The 20528-nt window shown below is 46.0% G+C and overlaps 1 protein-coding gene across 1 annotated transcript; it reads left to right on the plus strand.

The window, feature by feature from the left end:
- Positions 1 to 6668: 6668 nt before the first annotated feature.
- PRSS54 (serine protease 54) lies at positions 6669 to 20518 on the plus strand (the record flags this gene model as incomplete). Its single annotated transcript, XM_080703512.1, has 8 exons — positions 6669 to 6726; positions 10877 to 10990; positions 11301 to 11476; positions 14802 to 15056; positions 15687 to 15818; positions 19051 to 19148; positions 19241 to 19409; positions 19976 to 20518. The coding sequence occupies 8 exons, from the start codon at positions 6669 to 6671 to the stop codon at positions 20516 to 20518; spliced, it is 1545 nt and encodes a 514-aa protein (XP_080559638.1).
- Positions 20519 to 20528: the final 10 nt, after the last annotated feature.

Genomic DNA, 20528 nt, shown 5'->3' on the forward strand with positions numbered 1-20528 from the left:
TTTCTTTCTTCTTCTTCTTCTTCTTCTTCTTCTTCTTCTTCTTCTTCTTCTTCTTCTTCTTCTTCTTCTTCTTCTTCTCTCTCTCTCTCTCTCTCTCTCTCTCTCTCTCTCTCTCTCTCCTTGGTATTAGAGATTGAACTCAGGGGCATTCTGCCTCTGAGTTACATACCTGGCCCTATTTTATTTTTTATTTTGAAACAGGGTCTTGCTAAATTGCTGAGGGCCTAAGTTTCTAAGGCCTCAAACCTTTCGTCCTTCTGTCTCAGCCTCTGAAGTACTGGGATTATAGGTGTGCACCACCACAATGGGCCAGGAAGGTTTCTTAGACAAGATAACAAAAACCCTAAAATGTATACATGAGGCTTCATTAAAATCAAGGCCTCAAGCTGGGCTTGGAGGCGCACGCTTGTAGTCCCAGAGCTTGGGAGGCTGAGACAAGAGGATCGCACAGGTTCGAAGCCAGCCCCAGATACTTAGTGAGACCCTATTTCCAAATAAAGTATAAAATAGGACTGGGAGTGTAGCCTGGAGGTAGAAAGCCTTTGGGTTCCACCCCCAGTACCACACACACACACACACACACACACACACACACACACACACACGGCCTCTGTTTATCTAAACATATCATACAAATTAGAAGCACAAACCACAGTTGGTAGAAGACATCTAAAACACACATTGTGAAGAATATTCAGAATGAAGAATTTCTACTTATCAATAGGAAAAGGGAAAATATCTCAAGAGATCCAAACACTGATTTGTTCAGCTGTTTAATTTATGGGATAAGGTCTTCAACCTTATTAGTAATTAGAGAGATGCAACTTAGCAATGGATATAATTTTAAACCCATTTTATTGGCAAAAAATGAAGGCAAACACTAAGAAGTGTTGGAGAAAACATGGAACATTAGGAACCCACATACTGGGCTGGCATGAGCAAAAAATGGAACTTTGGAAAATAATTTATACTGTAAAGTTTTATCCTAATATGTATGTTATAAGATATATCCTAACATATCCTCTGACCTAGCAACCTTACTCCTAGTTATACACCCTAGAGAAATCCTTGCACAAGTGCTTACTATATATAGTGTTTGGCTATAGCCACCTGTATAAACCTATTAAAAGCAAAGGAATGAGATATATATATTTCCTCCCTGGGAGAAGGAAGAGAATGAGAGAAAGAGAGAGAGGGAGGGAGGGAGGGAGAAAGAGAAAGAAAGGAGAAAGAGGAGGAGGAGGAGGAGGAGGAGGAGGAGGAGGAGGAGGAGGAGGGGGAGGCAGCTTGTAGGTAGGTGCAGAATAACGGTAAAATATTCTAGTGCTTAAATGATATAAGAAAGTCAATGGTCAGATTGTGTGTGTGTGTGTGTGTGTGTGTGTGTGTGTGTGTGTGTGCATGTGTATGTAGTGCTGGGGATTGAACTCAGGGACACTCTACCTCCAAGCTACAACCCCAGCCCTTTTTATTTATTCTGAAACAGGGCCTTGCTAAGTTGCTGACGCTGGCCTCAAACCTGTGATCCTCCTGCCTCAGCCTGTCAAGTACTGGGATTCTGGGCATGTGGCACCCAGGCTTAGTAATAAGATAATTAACGGAAGTTTAATGACATAAAGAAATTGTACAAATGTTTACAAACTTCGGATCTAAGATTTTAATTGGGCTTTAAAGTCTTCATTGGACTAAAATTTAGATTCATAGACACAGCTGACATGTGGTATAAATGCTCATTATCAGTCAATCTTTAAGACTGTTGACTCAGTAATTTGACTTTCAGAGTGCAGTGACTAATGAGATGCATTTCATTTTGATTAAAAAATTGAAAAATTATTGCACACAAGTCTTTTTTTAGAAGTTAAAAACATGGTAAACATGATATCCTGTTTTAAATCTCTTTTAGGAAGATAAATATTCTGTAGATGATTTCTTCACTAAAAACTTGTAAGTTCAGCACAAATCTTCAAAAATAAAACTTCCAAATGATGGCTTGAAACCACGAAGAATTTTTACCGTGTTATTATCAAACAAGTGCAGTGGCCTCTTGGTTAATAATGAATAGATTTGAGCTGGGCCAAGTGTCACATGCCTGTAATCCCAGTAGTTGGGAGGCTGAGATAGGAGGATTGTAGGTTTGAGGCCAGTTTCAGCAACTTAGTAAGACTATTTCAAAATTTAAAGAATAAGGGCTTGCTGGGTGTGGTGGTGCATGCTTTTAATCCCTGTGCTTGGGAGGCGGAGACAGGAGGATTGCGCAGGTTTGAAGCCAGCCTCGCTGACTTAAGAGACCCTGTTTCCAAATAAAAATATAAAAAATAGGTCTGGGAGTGTAGCCCAAAGGTAGAAGGGTTTCCAGGAATCCCAGTACCACCAAAAAAAGGGGGGGCTGTGGGTAGCATATAGGTACTTTGGGTTTGATCCCCAGTAGGGAAAAAAAAAGGAATATATTTATTTTAGGCCATTCTACTTCCAACCTACACCCTTAGCCCTATTTTTTATTCTTTATGTTGAAACAGAGTCTCACTAAATTGCAGAGGGCTTCACTAAGTAGCTGAGGCCAGCTGTGAACCTGCAATCCTACTGTCTCAGCCTCCCAAGAACTGGGATCTCAGCCTCCCAAGAACTGGGAAGATTGTGTGTGTGTGTGTGTGCGTGTGTGTGTGTGTGTGTGTGTGTGGTACTGGGGTTCCTGGAAGCCCTTGTACCTTAGGGCTACACTCCCAGACCTATTTTATATTTTTTTATTTGGAAACAGGGTCTCTTAAGCCAGCACGGCTGGCTTCGAACCTGCGCGATCCTCCTGTCTCCGCCTCCCAAGTGCAGGGATTACAAGCGTGCGCCACCACGCCCGGCTAGAGAAGATATTTGAAGGCAAAAACCTGAGTCAAAGTTGTGCTCCTCATCATATACACCGTTACCATGGCTGGAAGCCATGGTACCAATTTCACTAAGGAGCGTCAACATCACTGAAGAACAATAGGAAGAGAAGGTCGGACGCGCTCTGGCCGAGACGCCTGCCCGGGAGGCTTCACGGTGCGTTACATCCAGCGGCTGTGTATCAACCAGACCAGGGCGACCTCGAGGGTATATTTGGGCTAACAGATAAATTTTGCTTCACAATTCAAAAACCAGGGAGGGCTATGAAGCAACACTCAGAAAATGTGTGATACCTAAACAAGGGAGAAATGGGCTCTTCCTTGTTCTGTTAATTTCAGAAGGGAGGATATTTTGAAGTGGAACAGAGCTATTCTTGGCATGCTTGAACAACCACTTTCCAACACTGCAATAGAGCATGAAGAAATCTTTTCCAGAGAGAAAAAGCAACCAAGTGGCCTAGAAAGCTGCTCATCACTCTCTCCAGGATGACATGCTCAGCTTTGCAGAAGAAACCTTCAGCTCCCGGGTTCTGAGTGCTGTGGCCAGGCTCCTGAGCACCCTGCGTGTGGTCAGCAGGGGACAAATCCCCTCCCCCCCTCCGTGAGTTTGGAGTCCTGCTTCGCTCTGAACCTCTGAAACTCTCTGACAGCCTCTGAAACTTCTTGTCATTTCAGGTGTTCTTTAGTTGAGAGTTTGAATTTTCTAACTTAATAAAAATAAAGAGTAGCCAGGTGTGGGGGCCCTCACTTGTAATCCCAGCATTTGGGAGGGTGAGACGGGAGGATCGTGGTTTGCGGCCAGCCTCAGCTACTTAGTGAGGCCTTTTGCAACTCAGTGAGACCCTGTTTCAAAAATAAGGAATAAAAAAACAGGGCTGGGGATGTAGCTTGGAGATAGAACATCCCTGGGTTCCATCCCCAGTACTGCAATATATATGTAAAGAGTAGCTGGGTGTAGTGGTGTTTGCCTGTAATCCCAGTATTTGGGAGGCTGAGACAGGAAGATAGCAGGTTTGAGGACAGCCTCAGTAGTGAGACCCCCATCAGCCTAGCAAGAGCCTGTTTCCAAATAAGAAATAAAATTGGGCCAGGGATGTAGCTCGAAGGTAGAATGCCTCTGGGTTCAACCCCCAATATTACAAAAAAAAAGAAACCAATAAAATAAAAACAAAGAGTATAAATGGAAAGTACCAGGTTGAGAAACCACATATGCTTCATGCCGTCACTATCCTGGATAGGATGGCTGGGAGCCCTTGGGGTTATATTTAAAATAAAGTTACTCTCCAAGATGCTCAAAGTAGCATTTCTGTTGTTCTTACAAACCTAACAAAATGAAAAATTATTTTTTAAAATTATGATGAATAAGCTGGGCGTGGTGGTGCACGCATGCAATCCCAGCATTTGGGAGGCTGAGACAGGAGGATCGCGGTTCACAGACAGCCTCAGCTACTACTTAGTGAAGCTCTTTGCAACTCAGTGAGACCCTGTTTCAAAATAAAGAATAAAAAATAGAGCTGAGGGTAGAGCTCGAAGGCAGAAGGCCCTTGGGTTCCATCCCCAATACTGCAAAAAGAAAATTATGATGAATATTTAAAATTTTTAGGTAAAGTTGGTGATCTATGTTCAGTGGTCTGGAAAGGCTGAAAATTTGAGGCCTGTTGTTCATGAGGTGTCCTGGCCCCATTGGTAAGACTCTGAGTCTTCCTTCTCTTATTATTCTGCATAATTCCTGGAAGAGACAGAACATGCTTCATGGTCCGCCCAAGGCTGCTTTGCACGGAGAAATTGAAAGAAGAATGTGTTGAGAGTTAGGGTCTTAGGTGCTAGCCTCAGCATCCTTACTTGTGTGTGTGTGTGTGTGTGTGTGTGTGTGTGTGTGTGTGTGTTGCTGGGGACTTAATCCAGGGGTATTCTACCTCTGAGTTACACCCCTCCCCCAGGCCTATTTTTACTTATTTCTTATTTGCAAACAGGATCTTGCTAAGTTGCTGAGAGCCTCACTAACTTTCTGAGGCTGGCCTTCAATCTGCAGTCCTCCTGTCTCACCCTCCCAAGTAGTAGGATTACAGGCATAGGCATATGCACCTGGCAGCAGGCTCACTCCTCTAACGCACTCCAGGGCTTCGCTCCAGCCACTCTTTCTGTTTTAGCGTGGGGCCCAGGCTGAGAAAGGCAGATTTGTGATGGCTTGCTACCCTGGAGCTGAAGGATGTGGGCTTCTGTCCCTGCCGCTTTCTAGGTGTGTGACTGGCCCGTTCTGAGCCAGCGTGTCCTATGGGGAAAGCAGGACATGGGGGACCGGGGGGAACCCCACGGGGCAGGAGTCAGCAGCCCATTTCTGACTCGGGCCTCACGCTCTAATCTGCCATCTGGCCTCTCCAGCCGCCATTACCAGCACACTAAATCTCTACTTCCATCTTACCACAGAGGTCAGCACTTTCCTGGAGTCCTGATTCGTGCAGAAACTGGAGCTGCTCATGGTGGCTGGAGCCCAGAGCCCATCCAGTCCCCGGGTGAGGCAGAGCCGCCTGATACTTAGCTTGGACCTGCTAAGTTAAAGAAGACTGGGACAAGCCTCAAAGAACCACACTGGGGTGTAAGATGCTGACCGGGGCTGGGAACCTGTGGGTTTCCTCCAACTGGCAGTCAAGTCACGTGACAGATGTGTGGAGAAGGGGATAACGGAGGTGGCCACAACCAGGGAGAACTGTGTGATTCAGTGAAAGGGGTGCCTTCTCAGCCAGACCGGGGGAGCTCCCGGCCGCCCCTGCAAGTCCCCTTGTCTGCATGTTTGCTTGGAGACGCCACGGTAACCACGATGCCAACAACGATGCCACAATGGAAGATTCTTCCCCAGGGAGTAGAAGACACTCCTCTGTGGGTTCTGCTGTGAGTTCATTTCTCCTTTGGAGGGAGCACTTCACGGAAGAACTCTGAGGACCATCGTGAGGACAAGAAATACCCAGTGCCATGAGGGGAACATGGTGACTTAGACCCGTGTGCATGGGTGTCGTAGGCCACTGTGTGTTGTTTGTGGCAAGGGTGCTGGCCTGCTGCTATGGTGTGAGGGCTTTGGATTCAGACGGTCATGAGCTCAGATGTCGGGTCTATGACTTGGTAGCTGCATCACCTTGGGCTGGTGACCCAATGTCTCTGAGCATCAGCTCCATATCTCTAAAATGGGAACCTTGAGAGTGACTGCCTTTCAGTGTGGTCAAGGGTAAGAGCTGAGCTAAATGCCGAGGCTGCCACTTGTGTAACAGTCCTGGCTGTCACTAGTGAATAGGAGCCCGGAATCCTTCAAGCCAGCAGAGTTTCGTGGAGGGGTAAAGTCAACGTAGAGATCCTAAGTCCAGGGTGGGCTTCTACCAAAATCTTGCCTTTTCTTTCAGCAGTATTTTATGGCTACAGAGTTAAAGCAAGGGTTGAATTCCACGAGTCCAAAACAAACCCTTTTCAGAGACCCAACTCCCTGAGACATCCAGGGACTGGACTGAGAAGAAAACAGAAGAAAGAGGGTCTCCTCCTCCTCCTCCTCTCTTTGAACCACCTCACTGACAGTAGCTGCTGCAGATCGGTGTCTGACGGGTTCCTGCCCGTTTACCGTAGAGAACCACGCGCTAGAGATGTGACAGGTAGGTTTCCCGTCCTGGGACCTTTACGGGTGGAAGGAGGAGGCAGGGCCTTCTGGGGGTTGGGGGGAGAGAAAGCCTTGGGTGTCTACAGATTATGGCGTCACCGGGTCTTCTGCCCCCCAGCTGCCCATGGTGTCCGCTGCGGTTGCCTCTGGGGATGGCAGAGATGAGAGGCGTGCTGCTGGTGCTGATCTACGTGTCCCACTCTTCTGCCAGTGAGTGCACAGCTTCCTCGGTGTGGCTTTATGGGGCATGTGCGCCTGGCCGGGGGAACCACCCAGGAAAGTGCAGTGGTCCTTAGTGTCCAGAGCAGGACTCAGGGGGAAGATGACAGAGCCCTCTGCTCTCAGCAAACTGTGGGGTGGACGTAGGAAGCCTAACATTGGGGCTGATCCTTGGGGTGAGAGTGTGGTTAGGGAAATAAGCCCCAGGCTGCAGAAAGGCTTGTGGCTGGCCCCAGGCTACATACACTGCTCGGCAAGGGCTGGGCCCAGGGGCAGCGCAGCCTCCCACTGTTCTGGGAGCCCTGGAAGCTACGAGGTCCTCAGGCAATAGAAGTGGCAGCTATGATCTTCTTCTTTTTTTTTTTTTGGTGGTACTGAGGGTGGAACCCAGAGGCTTTCTACCTCTGGGCTATACTCCCAGACCCATTTACATTTTATTTTGGAAACAGGGTCTCACTAAGTTGCTGAGAGCCTCACTCAGTAGCTGAGGCTGGCTTCGAAGCTGTGCGATCCTCCAGTCTAGCCTCCCAACCACAGGAATTACAAGCGTGCGCCACCACACCCCGGCTGGCAGCTATGATCTCAGCTCCTCACCTCTAGGCTGTTCAGGACCAAGAATTCCAGTCTAAAGCTGGGTGAGGTGGCGTACACCTGTAATAAATACCAATAAGTACCGGGAATTAGAAGGCTGGGACGGGAGGATTGCAGGTTCAAGGACAACCTAAGTAATCCAGCAAGGCTTTCAGCAACCTAGCAAGACACCGTTTCAATAACAAAACCAAACCAAACCAAAAAGGCTGGAGGTATAGACCAGAGGTAGAATGCCCCTGGGCTCAATCCTCCATACAAAAAAAAAAAAAAAAAAAAAAAGAAGAAGAAGAAAAAGAACTCCAGTCTAGGAAAGGGGAGCTGCAGGGGGAACAATTGGCTGAAATGGGCCCTGTTCTGCCTCCCTGTTGCCACCGCAGCTGGCTCTGGCTCTGGCCTTACTGGGGAAGATGGGAGACCTAAGAGTACCCCTACGCCCCACACAAAGGCCTCCACCTTCCTCAGCCTCCTCTCCTCCTCTGCCTCTCCCAGCCCCAAAGAGACCAGGGGATACCCAAACAACACAAAAGGGACCTCCCTTCCTTTAAAAAGCCGCAGCTGAGTGACCAAGGACAGACATCTCATCTCTAGGCCAGATTCCTTCGTTGTATTTTGGCTTCCCAAAGGCTTTATAAGGTCCGTTGAGCTGGCTAAGGGGAGCTTTGAAAAACGCAGACTTATCAGGCACACCTTGGGTTAGGGATGGCTGGTTAGTGCCTCATACTATAGATTGCTAATGTCCTGGGAGAAAAATCAGGCCGGCAATAAGAAAATAAGAAATCCTATTTTGGGTGGCATATATATTTTATTTATTTATTTATTTATTTATTTATTTATTTATTTATTTATTTATTTTTGGTGGTACCGGGGTTCCTGGAAGCCCTTCTACCTCCGGGCTACACTCCCAGACCTATTTTTACATTTTTTATTTGGAAACAGGGTCTCCTAAGCCAGTGCGCGCAGCTGGCTTCGAACCTGCGCGATCCTCCTGTCTCTGCCTCCCAAGCGCAGGGATTACAAGCATGCGCCACCACGCCTGGCATTCATTTATTTATTTATTTATTTATTTATTTATTTATTTATTTATTTATTTTTGTGGTCCTGGAGATGTAACCCAGGGCTTTCTACCTCCGGGCTACACTCTCTGACCTATTTTATGTTTTATTTGAAAACAGGGTCTCACTAAATTGCTGAGAGCCTCACTAAGTAGCTGAGGCTGTGCGGTCCTCCTGTCTCAGCCTCCCAAGTACTGGGATTACAAACCTGTGCCACTGCGTCCGGCTTTTTGGTGGCTTCTGAAGCCTTACCAACATCAGCTTGCTAACAATCAGTTTGGGCTTTGTTCCAGAAAAACCTCCAAGGGTCTATTAATGGCGATATCTGGTCACACGATGACCCATGATGGAGCTGTCCTCTGTGGTCTTTTAATGATAATACCACAGGTGACAAATCATGGTTTGGAAACTCTCTGGCTTTGGTGTAGACACCAGAGATCGCCGGCAGGAAGGAGCCCTCCCAGATTTCCTGCCCTGGGCAGAACTCACGCTTCTCTTCTGTGTCCTCCGGTCACTTGCCTTGTGTCACATCTGTCCCCGTGGCCATCACTCATTAGCATGTGCCCAGTGCCTGGCAAGGCTGTGTGCAGGTGACCGAAAGGCTGGAAAGCGGCCACTGCTGGTCCAGTCCATACAGTCTGCTGGAGGTGTCCCTTTTGACCCGAGACCACAGACTTAGAACTAAGTGTTGGGTGCTTGTAGTTTGGGATTTACAGAGAGGAACCGGACTGGTGCTTTGCACTTTTTTTTTTTTTTTTTTTTTTTTGCTGGTCTGGGGATGGAACCCAGGGGTATTCGACCTCCAAGCTATACCCCATGCCCTATTTTTTCCTTCCTTCCTTTCTTCCTTCCTTCCTTCCTTCCTTCCTTCCTTCCTTCCTTCCTTCCCTCCCTCCCTCCCTCCCTCCCTCCCTCCCTCCCTCCCTCTTTCTTTCTTTCTTTCTTTCTTTCTTTCTTTCTTTCTTTCTTTCTTTCTTTCTTTCTTTCTGGTGGTACTGGGGTTCCTGAAAGCCCTTCTACCTCCAGGCTATGCTCCCAGACCTATTCTATACTTTTTTATTTGGAAACAGGGTCTCTTAAGCCAGCACGGCTAGCTTCGAACCTGCGTGATCCTCCTGTCTCCGCCTCCCAAGCGTGGGGATTACAAGCGTGCGCCACCATGCCCAGCTCTTTCAATCTTTATAACATGCCCAAGAGGTGTGCACGTCCACAACTCTACCCCACATTTCAAAAGAGGAAAGTGAGACCCAGCACAGTGAAGTGCCCCCCCCCCCGCAAGGTCTCACAGCTACCGCAAGGCCAACTTGACTTGGGACTCTGCATACAGGCCCTTCCCAGATACACATTAGGATCTGTCCTGAGAAACTTGTAGCAGATGCAGGGCATAGGGATGCTGGTAGGAAATCTCTGCACTCTCTGCTTAGGTGAGCAGGAGAGGGATACCCTAGGAAAGAGGCTGGGATAGCATCCTGTGGGCATGGGAATTTATCTAGAAAGGCATATGGACTGGCCAGGGAGGGCATTGGCATGGGGCAGCAGCTTGGAAGGAGAAAATGCCCATGGAGCTGGCCTATTGTAACAAAGGGTGCCTGGAAAGTGGGTGCTCAGCTCACCCCACCTGGAGCTTTGAGGAAGTCAATCTCCTCCCTCTCATCTCCCTCCATTCCCCCTATTGCATTCCCAAGTATGTTTTATTTTGCCATTTAAAATTTTGCCTATTTATGGGATATTCCTTCCCAATTAGATGGGTCTCAAGAGTCCTCCTGTTCCAACATTCTAACACTCTCCAAGATTCTATGAATACAGACCTTTTTTTTTTTAAATATAAATCCATCCTGGCTGGGTGTGGTGGCACAAGTTTGTAATCCCAGCATTTGGGAGACTGAGACAAGAGGATTGCGGTTCGCAACCAGACTCAGCTACTTAGTGAGGCCCTTTGCAATTCAGTGAGACTCTGTTTCAAAATAAAGAATAAAAAATAGGGCTGGGGTAGAATGCCCCTGGGTTCCATCCCCAGGACTGCAAATAAATAAATAAATAAATAAATAAATAAATAACCATCCTGGACCAACCCAGGGCTAGCAGAAGGAGTATATATCATTTAAAACAGCCAGTTCTCCCCGGAAACAAAGTCTAGGCTGCCCAAGATATGGTCCAGTTGCCCACTAGCCACAGCCTTTCAGCCTCTTGATGCTAAGAAGTCAAGGAGCACTTAGTTGCCAGAGTCCTTTTTTTCATACTCCAGATAACTTATTAAGCAGGATATAGGAGCCAGGTACCTCGATTTTTCTCACTCACAAGCTGAGAAGACAAATGCCCAACCGTCAGGGGGTTGGGGGCATTGTATGAAATAGTGAATATTGACAATTTTCAACCTTTTTGGTCTCAGGACCCTTTACACCATGAAAATTACTGGAGATGCCCAAAGACTATGTTGTTGTTTGTTGTTGTTGTTGTTGTTGTTGTTGTTGTTGTTGTTGTTGTTGTTGTTTTTACAGGGTTTGATCTTTCCATGTTCACCCTAGAAACTAAAACTCGGAAATATTTAGCACACAAGAACACACAACATCAGAGTGATATCATGAAGCTTTTGAAACATTCCACTTACACTGGTAAAAGAAAGAGAGTGAAAAAAGCAAATAATGGTTTTAACCTGGCAGAAAAGAGTCTTGAGGTCTCTTTGACGCCCTAGAGGACACTCTGGGAGCTGTCGACGTGTAGAGAACATGTCAGATATTAGCTAGTGGGCTCAATAGGTGAACGCTAGTCTAATGTGATTTTCAAACATCTTTTATGTAACAGAAGACCCCCCAGGATAGGAAAAGAAACGGTAGACTTAGTCATGAGCAAACCACAAGCCAGCAGGCAAGAGGTTCCGAGGGCTGGTGGGGTCCCTCCAGTGAGGCCCCCGCCTCCCTGCAGTCTGTGGCATCCAGAAGGTCTCGCTTATGGACGAATCCGAGGAGAACCTGGTCAGCAGCATGCAGTTCCCGTGGGTGGTGTCGGTGCAGGACTCGCAGTACACCCACCTGGCTTTCGGGAGCATCCTCAGCAAGTTCTGGATCGTCAGCATCGCATCTGCCTTTCAGAACAGGCCAGTACCTCTGCCTTGGGGTGCACGCGGAGCCCCGCGGGCAGGGAAGAGTGGGGGTGGCTGGGTCCCTGCTCAGCTTGCTCTGCCGTGAGCCTCGGGGTCCTACTCTCAACAGTTGTCCCGGTTCCTCTGCACTGACCACAGGCAGCTATGATCTTTCTTCGTTCTGTACCAGGAGGATGGTCATTCTGATTTTACTGCAACCATAGAGGCACCAAGTCTTAAGACTAGACCTTCCTACTGCTTATCCTGATGAGCAAATCACTAGGAGCCCTTATGACACTTACCTTGGGCTTTATAAATGTCACTGCCACGAATATGTGTGCACAGAGAAAAGATGAGGAAAATACACAGATGCTTTATCTCTGTAGTGTTTATCTCTGGAAGCTCAGAGCATGCACGGCATCTATTTTCTTCTTTGAACTTTGTTGTATTTTCCACATTCTGTAAAGTAAATATGCATCCTTGTAAATCAGAAAAATTATAAATATTATTAAAGGAATAACTTCTTTGGTAAATATTTCTAACTCTCTCTCTCTCTCTCTCTCTCTCTCTCTCTCTCTCTTTCTGTGTGTGTGTGTATGTGTGTGTGTGTGTATCTGTGTTGCTGATTATTAAACTCAGAGGCTTTCTACCTCCAAGCTATACTCCTAGCCCTATTTTTATTTTTGATTTTGAAACAGGGTCTTCTTAAGTTGCCGAGGGCCTTGCTAAATTGCTGAGGCTGGCCTCGTCATACCTGCGTCCTCTTGTCTCATTCAGGCTTTCAAGTACTGCGATTATAGGCATGAGCCTGTTTATTACAGGCATGAGCCTGGTTTGTTTTCTGTTTTTATTGCTTCTTGTTTTTTGTTTCACTGTATGGCATTTATTTGCTTTAGATGTCTCTGCTGAAAAAATTTGGAAAGTTTGTATTTTTGTTCTGCTTTTCGGAATGAAAGTTTCTTTACCTTAGAGGTATAATTTCCTGTAAGACACTGAAATCCTCTCATTCTTTCCAGACAGCCCTTTCTAAATTCTTCTGTGTCCAATGCCAGAATTTCTGTTTTTTCACTTCTCTCCTTTTTTATCACTCAATTTTAATGGATTAGATATATGTTTTAGTGTTCACCTCAACTCATTTACATATTTGAATATCCACATTGCTTTTTGTATTAGCTGCATATAACATTTAGACTTCTATAAAAATGAAAAAAATGGTCTATATACCCGACTCTGACTTTCTTTCCAACTTCAGTTATTCTAGTTGATTATTTCCAGGGTTTATATTTTTACTCCAATCTATAGCTTCTTAAGGTTTTTTGTTTTAATTTTGGTTCAATATTATGATAAATTTCATACCTCCTGAGAATCCTTTTCCTGGATTTTCTCCTTTGGGTGCTAGGTTTGGCTAATATTTGTCTTCAGTTTCTTAAAAAGGCTCCTAAGAACCATATTTCTCTGGTCTTTGTATATTCGAAACATGCTGTCCTTAAACCTGAATGACCACAGAATTCATGACTTACTCATAATTTCTTTCCCTTTGAGATCTTTACAGGCATTATCCCACTCAGGCTTCTGGTAGTAAATCTCGCTAAGGAGAAGTTTGAGGTGATGCTGGTTACCATCTCCTTACACATGTTCTCATCCACTGGGAGAGGCCTGGTTTACACTGTTATCCCAGACTCCAGCTATGAGCATCTCCTTTCATTTACACAAGATACCTGGGTTGGACAAATTTAGGCCACACTTAGGCTGAGTTCATATTTTTTGGTCTGGATGCCCGAGAACTCCTCCTTTGAAACTCAAGTCCAGTACCTTTACCAGCTACACTGGGGCTCTCTCCCATCTGTCCTTCCATATCCACTCTCTCTCCCCCTGCTAGGTGTCAGGAAGGAGCCTAACCTATGTGGGCTACACCAGTGGTCTCGATTGCATTCTGGGTTCCAGATGGAGTGGAACAAGAGAGGCAATGTCCCAAGATCAGCTGGAGTAGAAGGAGTAAGCGCAGGATCTTTATTCCCTGAGGGGTCCCGCAAGGGTCTTCCTTCCTCCAGTGTGACGTACTCCACACAGTTGTCTGTCCTCTTTCTTCTTACCTAGAACCCAGAGACGTCATCAGCACCCTGTTGTGACCTCAGCCTAGGCCATAAGGTATGCACTTTTCCTTGTGCTTCCCCTCTGTTCTGCCAGAATCTTAGTAAACTCTCCTCAATTTAGTGGGCCAACTGTTTCCTGTTGGGACCTGGCCAGACGATGTCTGAGTATTCTTCTTCTTCTTCTACCTTTTCCCCCTGGGGTAGACTATAGAATATCCTTTCAAACTATAGATTCAAGTCTTATTTCTGGAAAACTTTCTTCAGCTATATCTTGAAATATCTTTTCGGTTTCATTATTTTGGTTACCTTATTTGTGGTCTGCCGAATCTCCATGGACTACCATATCTATTATTATTTTTCTCCCTAGACTTTAAACATCTTTGTTAATTTCCACTTCATTTTGGTCAGTTTTCCCAGTTTACCTTATATATCCCTAATTTGTTTTCTGTGGTCTCTGTTCACCTTTAAGTTTCTTCCAACTTAGCTTTCATTTGGTGATTTTTTTTCTTTTCGTTTTTTTGCTGAGAACCATCTTGACAGCTTTTCCCTGAACTCTGTGGCAGTGGGTGTCACCCATAATGCCTGTTATGCCTGCCATGCTTCCTTGCTCTAGTTAGCCCTTCCTCAGATTCTGAATTTTGAACTATCTGATGTCTCTTGGCTTTATGATGTTTGCATTTGCTTCTCAGCCTCACGGCTCCTTGAGTAATTCCCAAGAGGAGAAATGGAGAACATCAACTTAATTCCATCCTTAGTAAAACTAAAGTTTCTCCAACATCAACTTAATTCCATCCTTAATAAGACTAAAATCTCTCCAAAGTGTATTTATAGAGTATAGGATGTGAAAAGTTGCTTGTATTAAAATGTTAAATGCTAAAAGCAGGAGTCATGATTATATCTTTGGTATAACTACAATTATATATACATATATGTTATTGATAGAAAGAGTTTGAACATAATAAACGTTAACAGATTATCTTTGAATAGTGGGACAAATGGTGTTAAAGAGAAGTGTCCCTAAGAGCCTACAGGCTCACAGGGAGGACTCCGCTTAGGGATTTGGACAATATTTCTTGGAGACTGGTCCAAAGCAGTGAATAAAAATTAGCCCTGGGAAGAGGATTTGGAAGAGGATTCTAGGCTGAAAAAGATAAATAAGTAAGTAAGTAAATAAATAAATAAATAAATAAAGAATCACAGAGGTTCCCTGCTTCTTCTTAAGATTTCCTTGCTTTCTCTCTCTCCAGGAAGAACGCCATAGTTATTGTTGGTATAGCTAACATGGATCCCAGATATATTGCTCACACAGAGTATCCAGTCAGTACCATCATCATCCACGAAGACTTTGATAACCAGTCAAAGAGCAATAACATAGCCCTCCTCAGGACAGACTCGGCAATGCATTTCAACCACCTGGTCCAGTCCATCTGCTTCCTGGGCAAAAAGCTGCACAAGCCACATACCATGTGGAACTGCTGGGTGTCAGGATGGAATCCCACGTCTGCAGTTAATGCAATCTTCTGTTAGAGGAGGCTGTGTGTGTGTGTGTGTGTGTGTGTGTGTGTGTGTGTGTGTGTGCAGGAGGAGTGACTTGGATGAGGTGTTCTAGGGCTCATCTTCATTTAATAATTCAGGTTGCTTGATGATCTACAGTTGGGCTGGGACCCTCACCCACCTGAGATTCCCAGTACTAGACCTTTCTGTGGTTGTCCTTATGCTGTTTCACATTGGTCCTGTTTTTCTCTACCCCTGTACTCAAGCTGGAAGTGCATAGGCAGGGAGCTGCCTGAACTGTGTATATGGTTATGGAGAAATAAGGAGTCATCATTCCCTGAACTAGAGCAGCCTACCCTCTTGTCTACGTCATGCCGATTTTCCTTTATTTCTGGGAAAGAAAGAAACAAGGACACAGATATTTTCTAGAGGTGGAGAAATGGTGAATCGTTCTTTGTTTATACATTCAAGTTCAAAGCCAATGTTTTCAGTCAAAACTTAGAACAGCTTCTGGGTTCTAGGAAGAAAGGGGTTTATAGGAACATGTCCTGCTTATTCCTGTTTAAGTATGTGAGTGGCAATTGCATTGACTTGGGGTACTGACCTCTCAATAATTCCTGGGCTCTCTGTTGCATGGTCTAGTCAGGACACCACATGACCATGAGCATCCTGAGAAGAATCGCCGTGAAAGACATACAATCGTGTTTTTTGCCCAGACCCCGGAGAACAGGATGCGGCAATCACATACAGGAGGAAACTAGGGCCGTCTGCTTGGTAAGAGCATGTGAGGGTAGAGGCTAAATCCTAAGGATGAGCCTTGGTTACACCAAGGGGAGGGAAGTCTTGGGATTCTTCCTCACTTGATGGGGAATTCTATGAGGGAGGGAACTATGACTTGGCATTCCTGGCTGTCTCTGGGGGGACTAGCACTTGACAAATAGCATGTGATTAATGCAAAAATCTGCTGAGCTGGGAATGGTGGTGCATGCCTGTAATCCAAGTATTTGGGAGACTGAGACAGGAGGATCACAGGTTTGAGGCCAGCCTCAGCAACTTAGCAAGACCCAGTTTCAGAGCTGGTGGTGTAGTACAGAGGTAGAATGCCTCTGGATTCAATGTCTAGTACCAAAAAAAATCTTCCCAATGAATAAACCAGTTACCATTTGTGGTAAAACATAATTAAACACCTCTAAGATATAGATGTTTTTCAATGGGCTAAAAATTCGAAAGTGCAAGTCTGAACTCCATAGGCAGATATACTTTGAGTAGGTCTACGGTATAAGGTCATCATACCCAGTTTGCATGGAATCTAGACTCTCCTTTGAGGCTACTACATATCAGATAGCAGGTTTTTCTTCTTTAAGAAGCCCTGTCCTCACCCAGATGAAGCCTGTACAGATATTGCTCTCCTACTGTCTCAAGAAACTGGATAGGCGGAATTCACAAATACCTGGCTCGGCCCCCTCCCCCGCCCCTGGTATCCAAGCCAGGAGAAAGTGTGGCTCACTAGGGCCCGTCGATAAATGTTAGAGCACAGGTGAGAACTCAGTGCCAGCAGCTCCACAGGTGGAGTTTCTCTCCTGTAATCTAAATTATCTTTCTAAGATGCTGGTCACTCACTCTCTTCAAAACAACCTTCAGGACTCCCTGATGGGGACATTTTCCTCCAGAAGATCTAGTAAGGCAAGTTTTTAGAGTAAGGAGGAAAATACATATATATACAGACAATTGTTTCCCAAAGCATTTTTACTGCAAAATCATGAAGGACTGCCTCTTGATAAGCAATACCTTTGCCCCTCCAAGGTGAGCTCATCATTTATTCAGCACCTGACTCACACTGATTCTGCCAGGCCTTAGCGAGTTCTGAAATTAGACAACATGCTAAAATACAGTAGAAGACGTAGCTATTTCGTGAAATCCTGTCGCCAACCATTCTGTCAATCTCTGTTACTATACACCATACTGGGATGCTACCCATTATAGAACCCACTATTATTTTATGAAATTCCAAGGAAAAAAATGCTGCCAGCTCAACTCTGGTGTCAATTGATTGAAGATGCACCTGGCTTAGTGTGTACAGCACCTGGTGGGGGCGCATGCCTGTAATCCCAGTACTTGGGAGGCTGAGACAGGAGGATCACACGTTAAAGACCAGCCCAGCCGTAGCAACTTAGCTAGGTCTTTCAGAATTAAAAAAAAAAAAATTAAAATAGGGCTAGGGGTGTAGGTTGGGGGTAGAATGTCTCTGGGTTCAATCTCCTGTACCAAGAAATAAAGATACACCTAGTTTCAAAGTGTATCTTCTACAGAAAGACATGCAGTCAGCTATGTATGCTCTGATGATCATCTTTGTCCATTCCTGCAAAGGTCAAATTAGTTTTTAACTATTGAACATCTGCAAATGGCCCTTGGCTTTAAAACAGAATTGTGCTTGCAAACTGTCCAATGATGGTGACTTGTCTACTTTGAACTTTTTTCTCTTAGCTGGGCGTGGTGGTGCATGCTTTTAATCCTAGCATTTGGGAGGCTGAGACAGGAGGATAATGGTTTGCAGACAGCCTCAGCTACTTACTGAGGCCTTCTGCAACTTAGTGAGACCTTGTTTCAAAATAAAGAATACAAAAATAGGGCTGGGGTGTAGCTTGGAGGTAGAATGCCCCACAAGTTCCATCCCCAGTACCTCAAAAAAAAAAAAAAAGAATTTTTTTCCTTTCTGAGAAATGTGACCTCATGTCGAAATGTCCTTATAGCCACACTTCTTCCTGCAGAATAAGCCATCAGGTTCAGTGTCTGTCTAATGGGTTTTCCCAGAAACCCAACAAAAGCCAAATCAGTCTGAACTCACTCTCCACCCCTCATATATATATATATATATATATATATATATATATATATATATATATATATATAATGTTTTTACAACTGTTAAGAGTTTTGGAGAAAGTCATGAGAAAGGCTTACTCAAGGAAAGAGCCCCTCTGTGCTGTGGATACACACTGGGAGATGAGATAGGGTCACAGTTCCGTAGAACTTATGGGGAAGAGAAAAGGCAGCGTGTTCTGCAGGGGTGGAGTGGCAACCTGCAAAAGCCCGCAATAGCTGGGGACGTCCACTGTCCCCTCAGTCCTCTAATTGTCCCCGACTGTGTGTTTTTCTTCCTTAAGCACAGTAAACGAGCACTGGGAATGGGACTGGGGAAAGAAGTCTCCACACCTAGCAGACCCCATGGGGTGTGGACAAGGGCCCGCTCCGGGTATCCTGCCAGTACTCTGGAATGGACTCTACCTCTGCTGTCGGCGGTGTGGGGAGAAATGGTGGACTGTGAAAACCTGGAAAGTTGAGGGTCCTGAGGCACCCCTTCCCTCAAATAAGCAGCACAGGATGTCTCCCTCGTGTCTGGCCCTAGCCTGCCAAGAGGCTCGCTGGGCACAATTTCAGTGTTGCAGAGCACACCTCCCTGTTGCCTGGCTTTCTTTTTGGTGCTGGAGATTAAACACAAAGCATTTCTACCTTTAAGATACACCTCCAGCCTTTCTTTCTTTCTTTTCCTTCTTTCTTTCTTCTTCTTTCTTTCTCTCTTTCTCTTTCTCTTTTTCTTTTTCTTTCATTTTTTTGGTGGTACTGGCGATGGAACCCAGGGGCATTCTACTTCTGAGCTACAACCCCTAGCCTTATTCCTTATTCTTTCTATTTTGAAACAGGGTCTCTCTCACTAAGTTGCCCTGGCTGTCCTTGAACCTGCAATCCTCCTGTCTCAGTCTCCCAAGTACTGGGATTATAGACATGCATCGCCACACTTGTCTTAGCCGGCTCCTTTCTTATTCCGTTAGCCCTCACCTCTATTCTGCTATGGCCAGAAAAGGGAGGTCTAATGAGGAGAGGATGCCCCAGAGAGACCACACACCCAGGCCTTGGATGCGGAGGGGCTGGATGCCATCCCCTACCTCTCTGCTCCTGTGGCTGAGCCTATTCAGACTGTGAGTTGTAACCTCACATGGTGTTTCAGGCCAAACAGCAACAGCAACGCACCATTGCTTGGGTCTTCCAGCCAGGCAGGACCAGGATGAAGCACAGAGGGGGCATTCCTTTAAGAGGAGGCCAGAGGTGGGGCGGTGGGAGGGAAAGTAACGTAAATCATACCTAGTGGTTGTTTAGTTGTTTATCTCAACGTTTTACAGAAAAGTGATCTTTTCTAGACACCAGGATGATAGTAGCAAATACTTCATTGAGCATATGCTGCATGCAAGAGACCAAGCTAGGTGCTTCGCATGTAGTACAGGTGTTAGCTGTGACCCCGCTGTGGCTTGGAGGGGCTGGGTCCCTGTATCCACCGAGGTGTGCCAAGCTTCTGTCCACTCCCCTTGTGTGAGTTAAGGTGTGTGTCGCAGAATCCCCCAGTCCCAGAGCCGTGTTCCCTTGGGAATGGGGAGAGCAGGGCTGGTGAGCAGCTGGAGAAACGGGCAGCTGCCCCATGGGAAAGCTGAGGACCTTGGCCGGGGTGTTCCCTGGGAACGCTGGCCCTGCCCCCTCCCTAGCCATCGCAGAGAATGGAGCAGCTTGGTTGAAGGATGGAAGAGAGTAAAGGGAGGTGGGAGCAGCTCCAAGCTAAGAAGGAGATAGCCATGTTTGAGGAACAAGAAGCCCCACGAAAAAGTTAGTGAAAGTACTCAAAAGGGGTGAGAAAATGAAAGAGGAACAGGGAAACTTGAGGCCATCTATAGGCGTCCACGCAGAATTTGCATACCACAAGGGGAAATCATGGAGTTGGAATCTGTGGTGGTGGCTGTCTAGATTTGAAACTATATCCTATAATTTGCCCCATTTCCAGGGAGAACCAGTATAAAACGTTGCTGGAACAAACAGTAAATCATAGGACCAGGATCTATCAAAAAAAGAAAAGTTTATCTAAGAGCTTCTGTCCTTTGTCACAGGGAGAACCGGGAAGCCCCATGATGTGCCAGCTCCAGCAGCTGAATGTGTGGGTCCTGAAAGGAATCCTGACCCAGGGCGGTGAGAAATGCCCCGGCCTCTTTGTGTACACCAAGGTGGAAGACTACAGCGACTGGATCACGCACCATACCAGGCTGGCGGGCTCGCCCCTGTCTTCACTCCAACACTGGGAGCAGCTAATCCCTTTCACTTACGATGTAAAACAGGTCCACGCTGGGAACACCCACACTACCGCCACGAAGCACGCACATTCTGAATGGGGCCACAGCACGTGGCGGCAGTCCTCCTTCCAAGAACAGACGAGTCCCATGGTGTATTCACAGCCAGCAAACCGCTCCGGAGATGGTCTAGACTTCAGGGAAAAGGGCCAGAAGGAAGCCGGCAGGTCTTCTCCGGAGTACTATGACTATTACGGTGGGGAGGCCGAGGAGGGGGGCGCTTTCGCAGGTCAGAACAGGTCGCATCAGCCCCCAGAAACGATCTGGCTTTTCTTCGTGCTTGTTTTCTTTGGCAGCAGTGTCTAGTCTAGGTGCT

The sequence above is a fragment of the Muscardinus avellanarius genome (assembly GCF_963383645.1).
Source record: "Muscardinus avellanarius genome assembly, chromosome: 10".
Lineage (NCBI taxonomy): Eukaryota > Metazoa > Chordata > Mammalia > Rodentia > Gliridae > Muscardinus > Muscardinus avellanarius.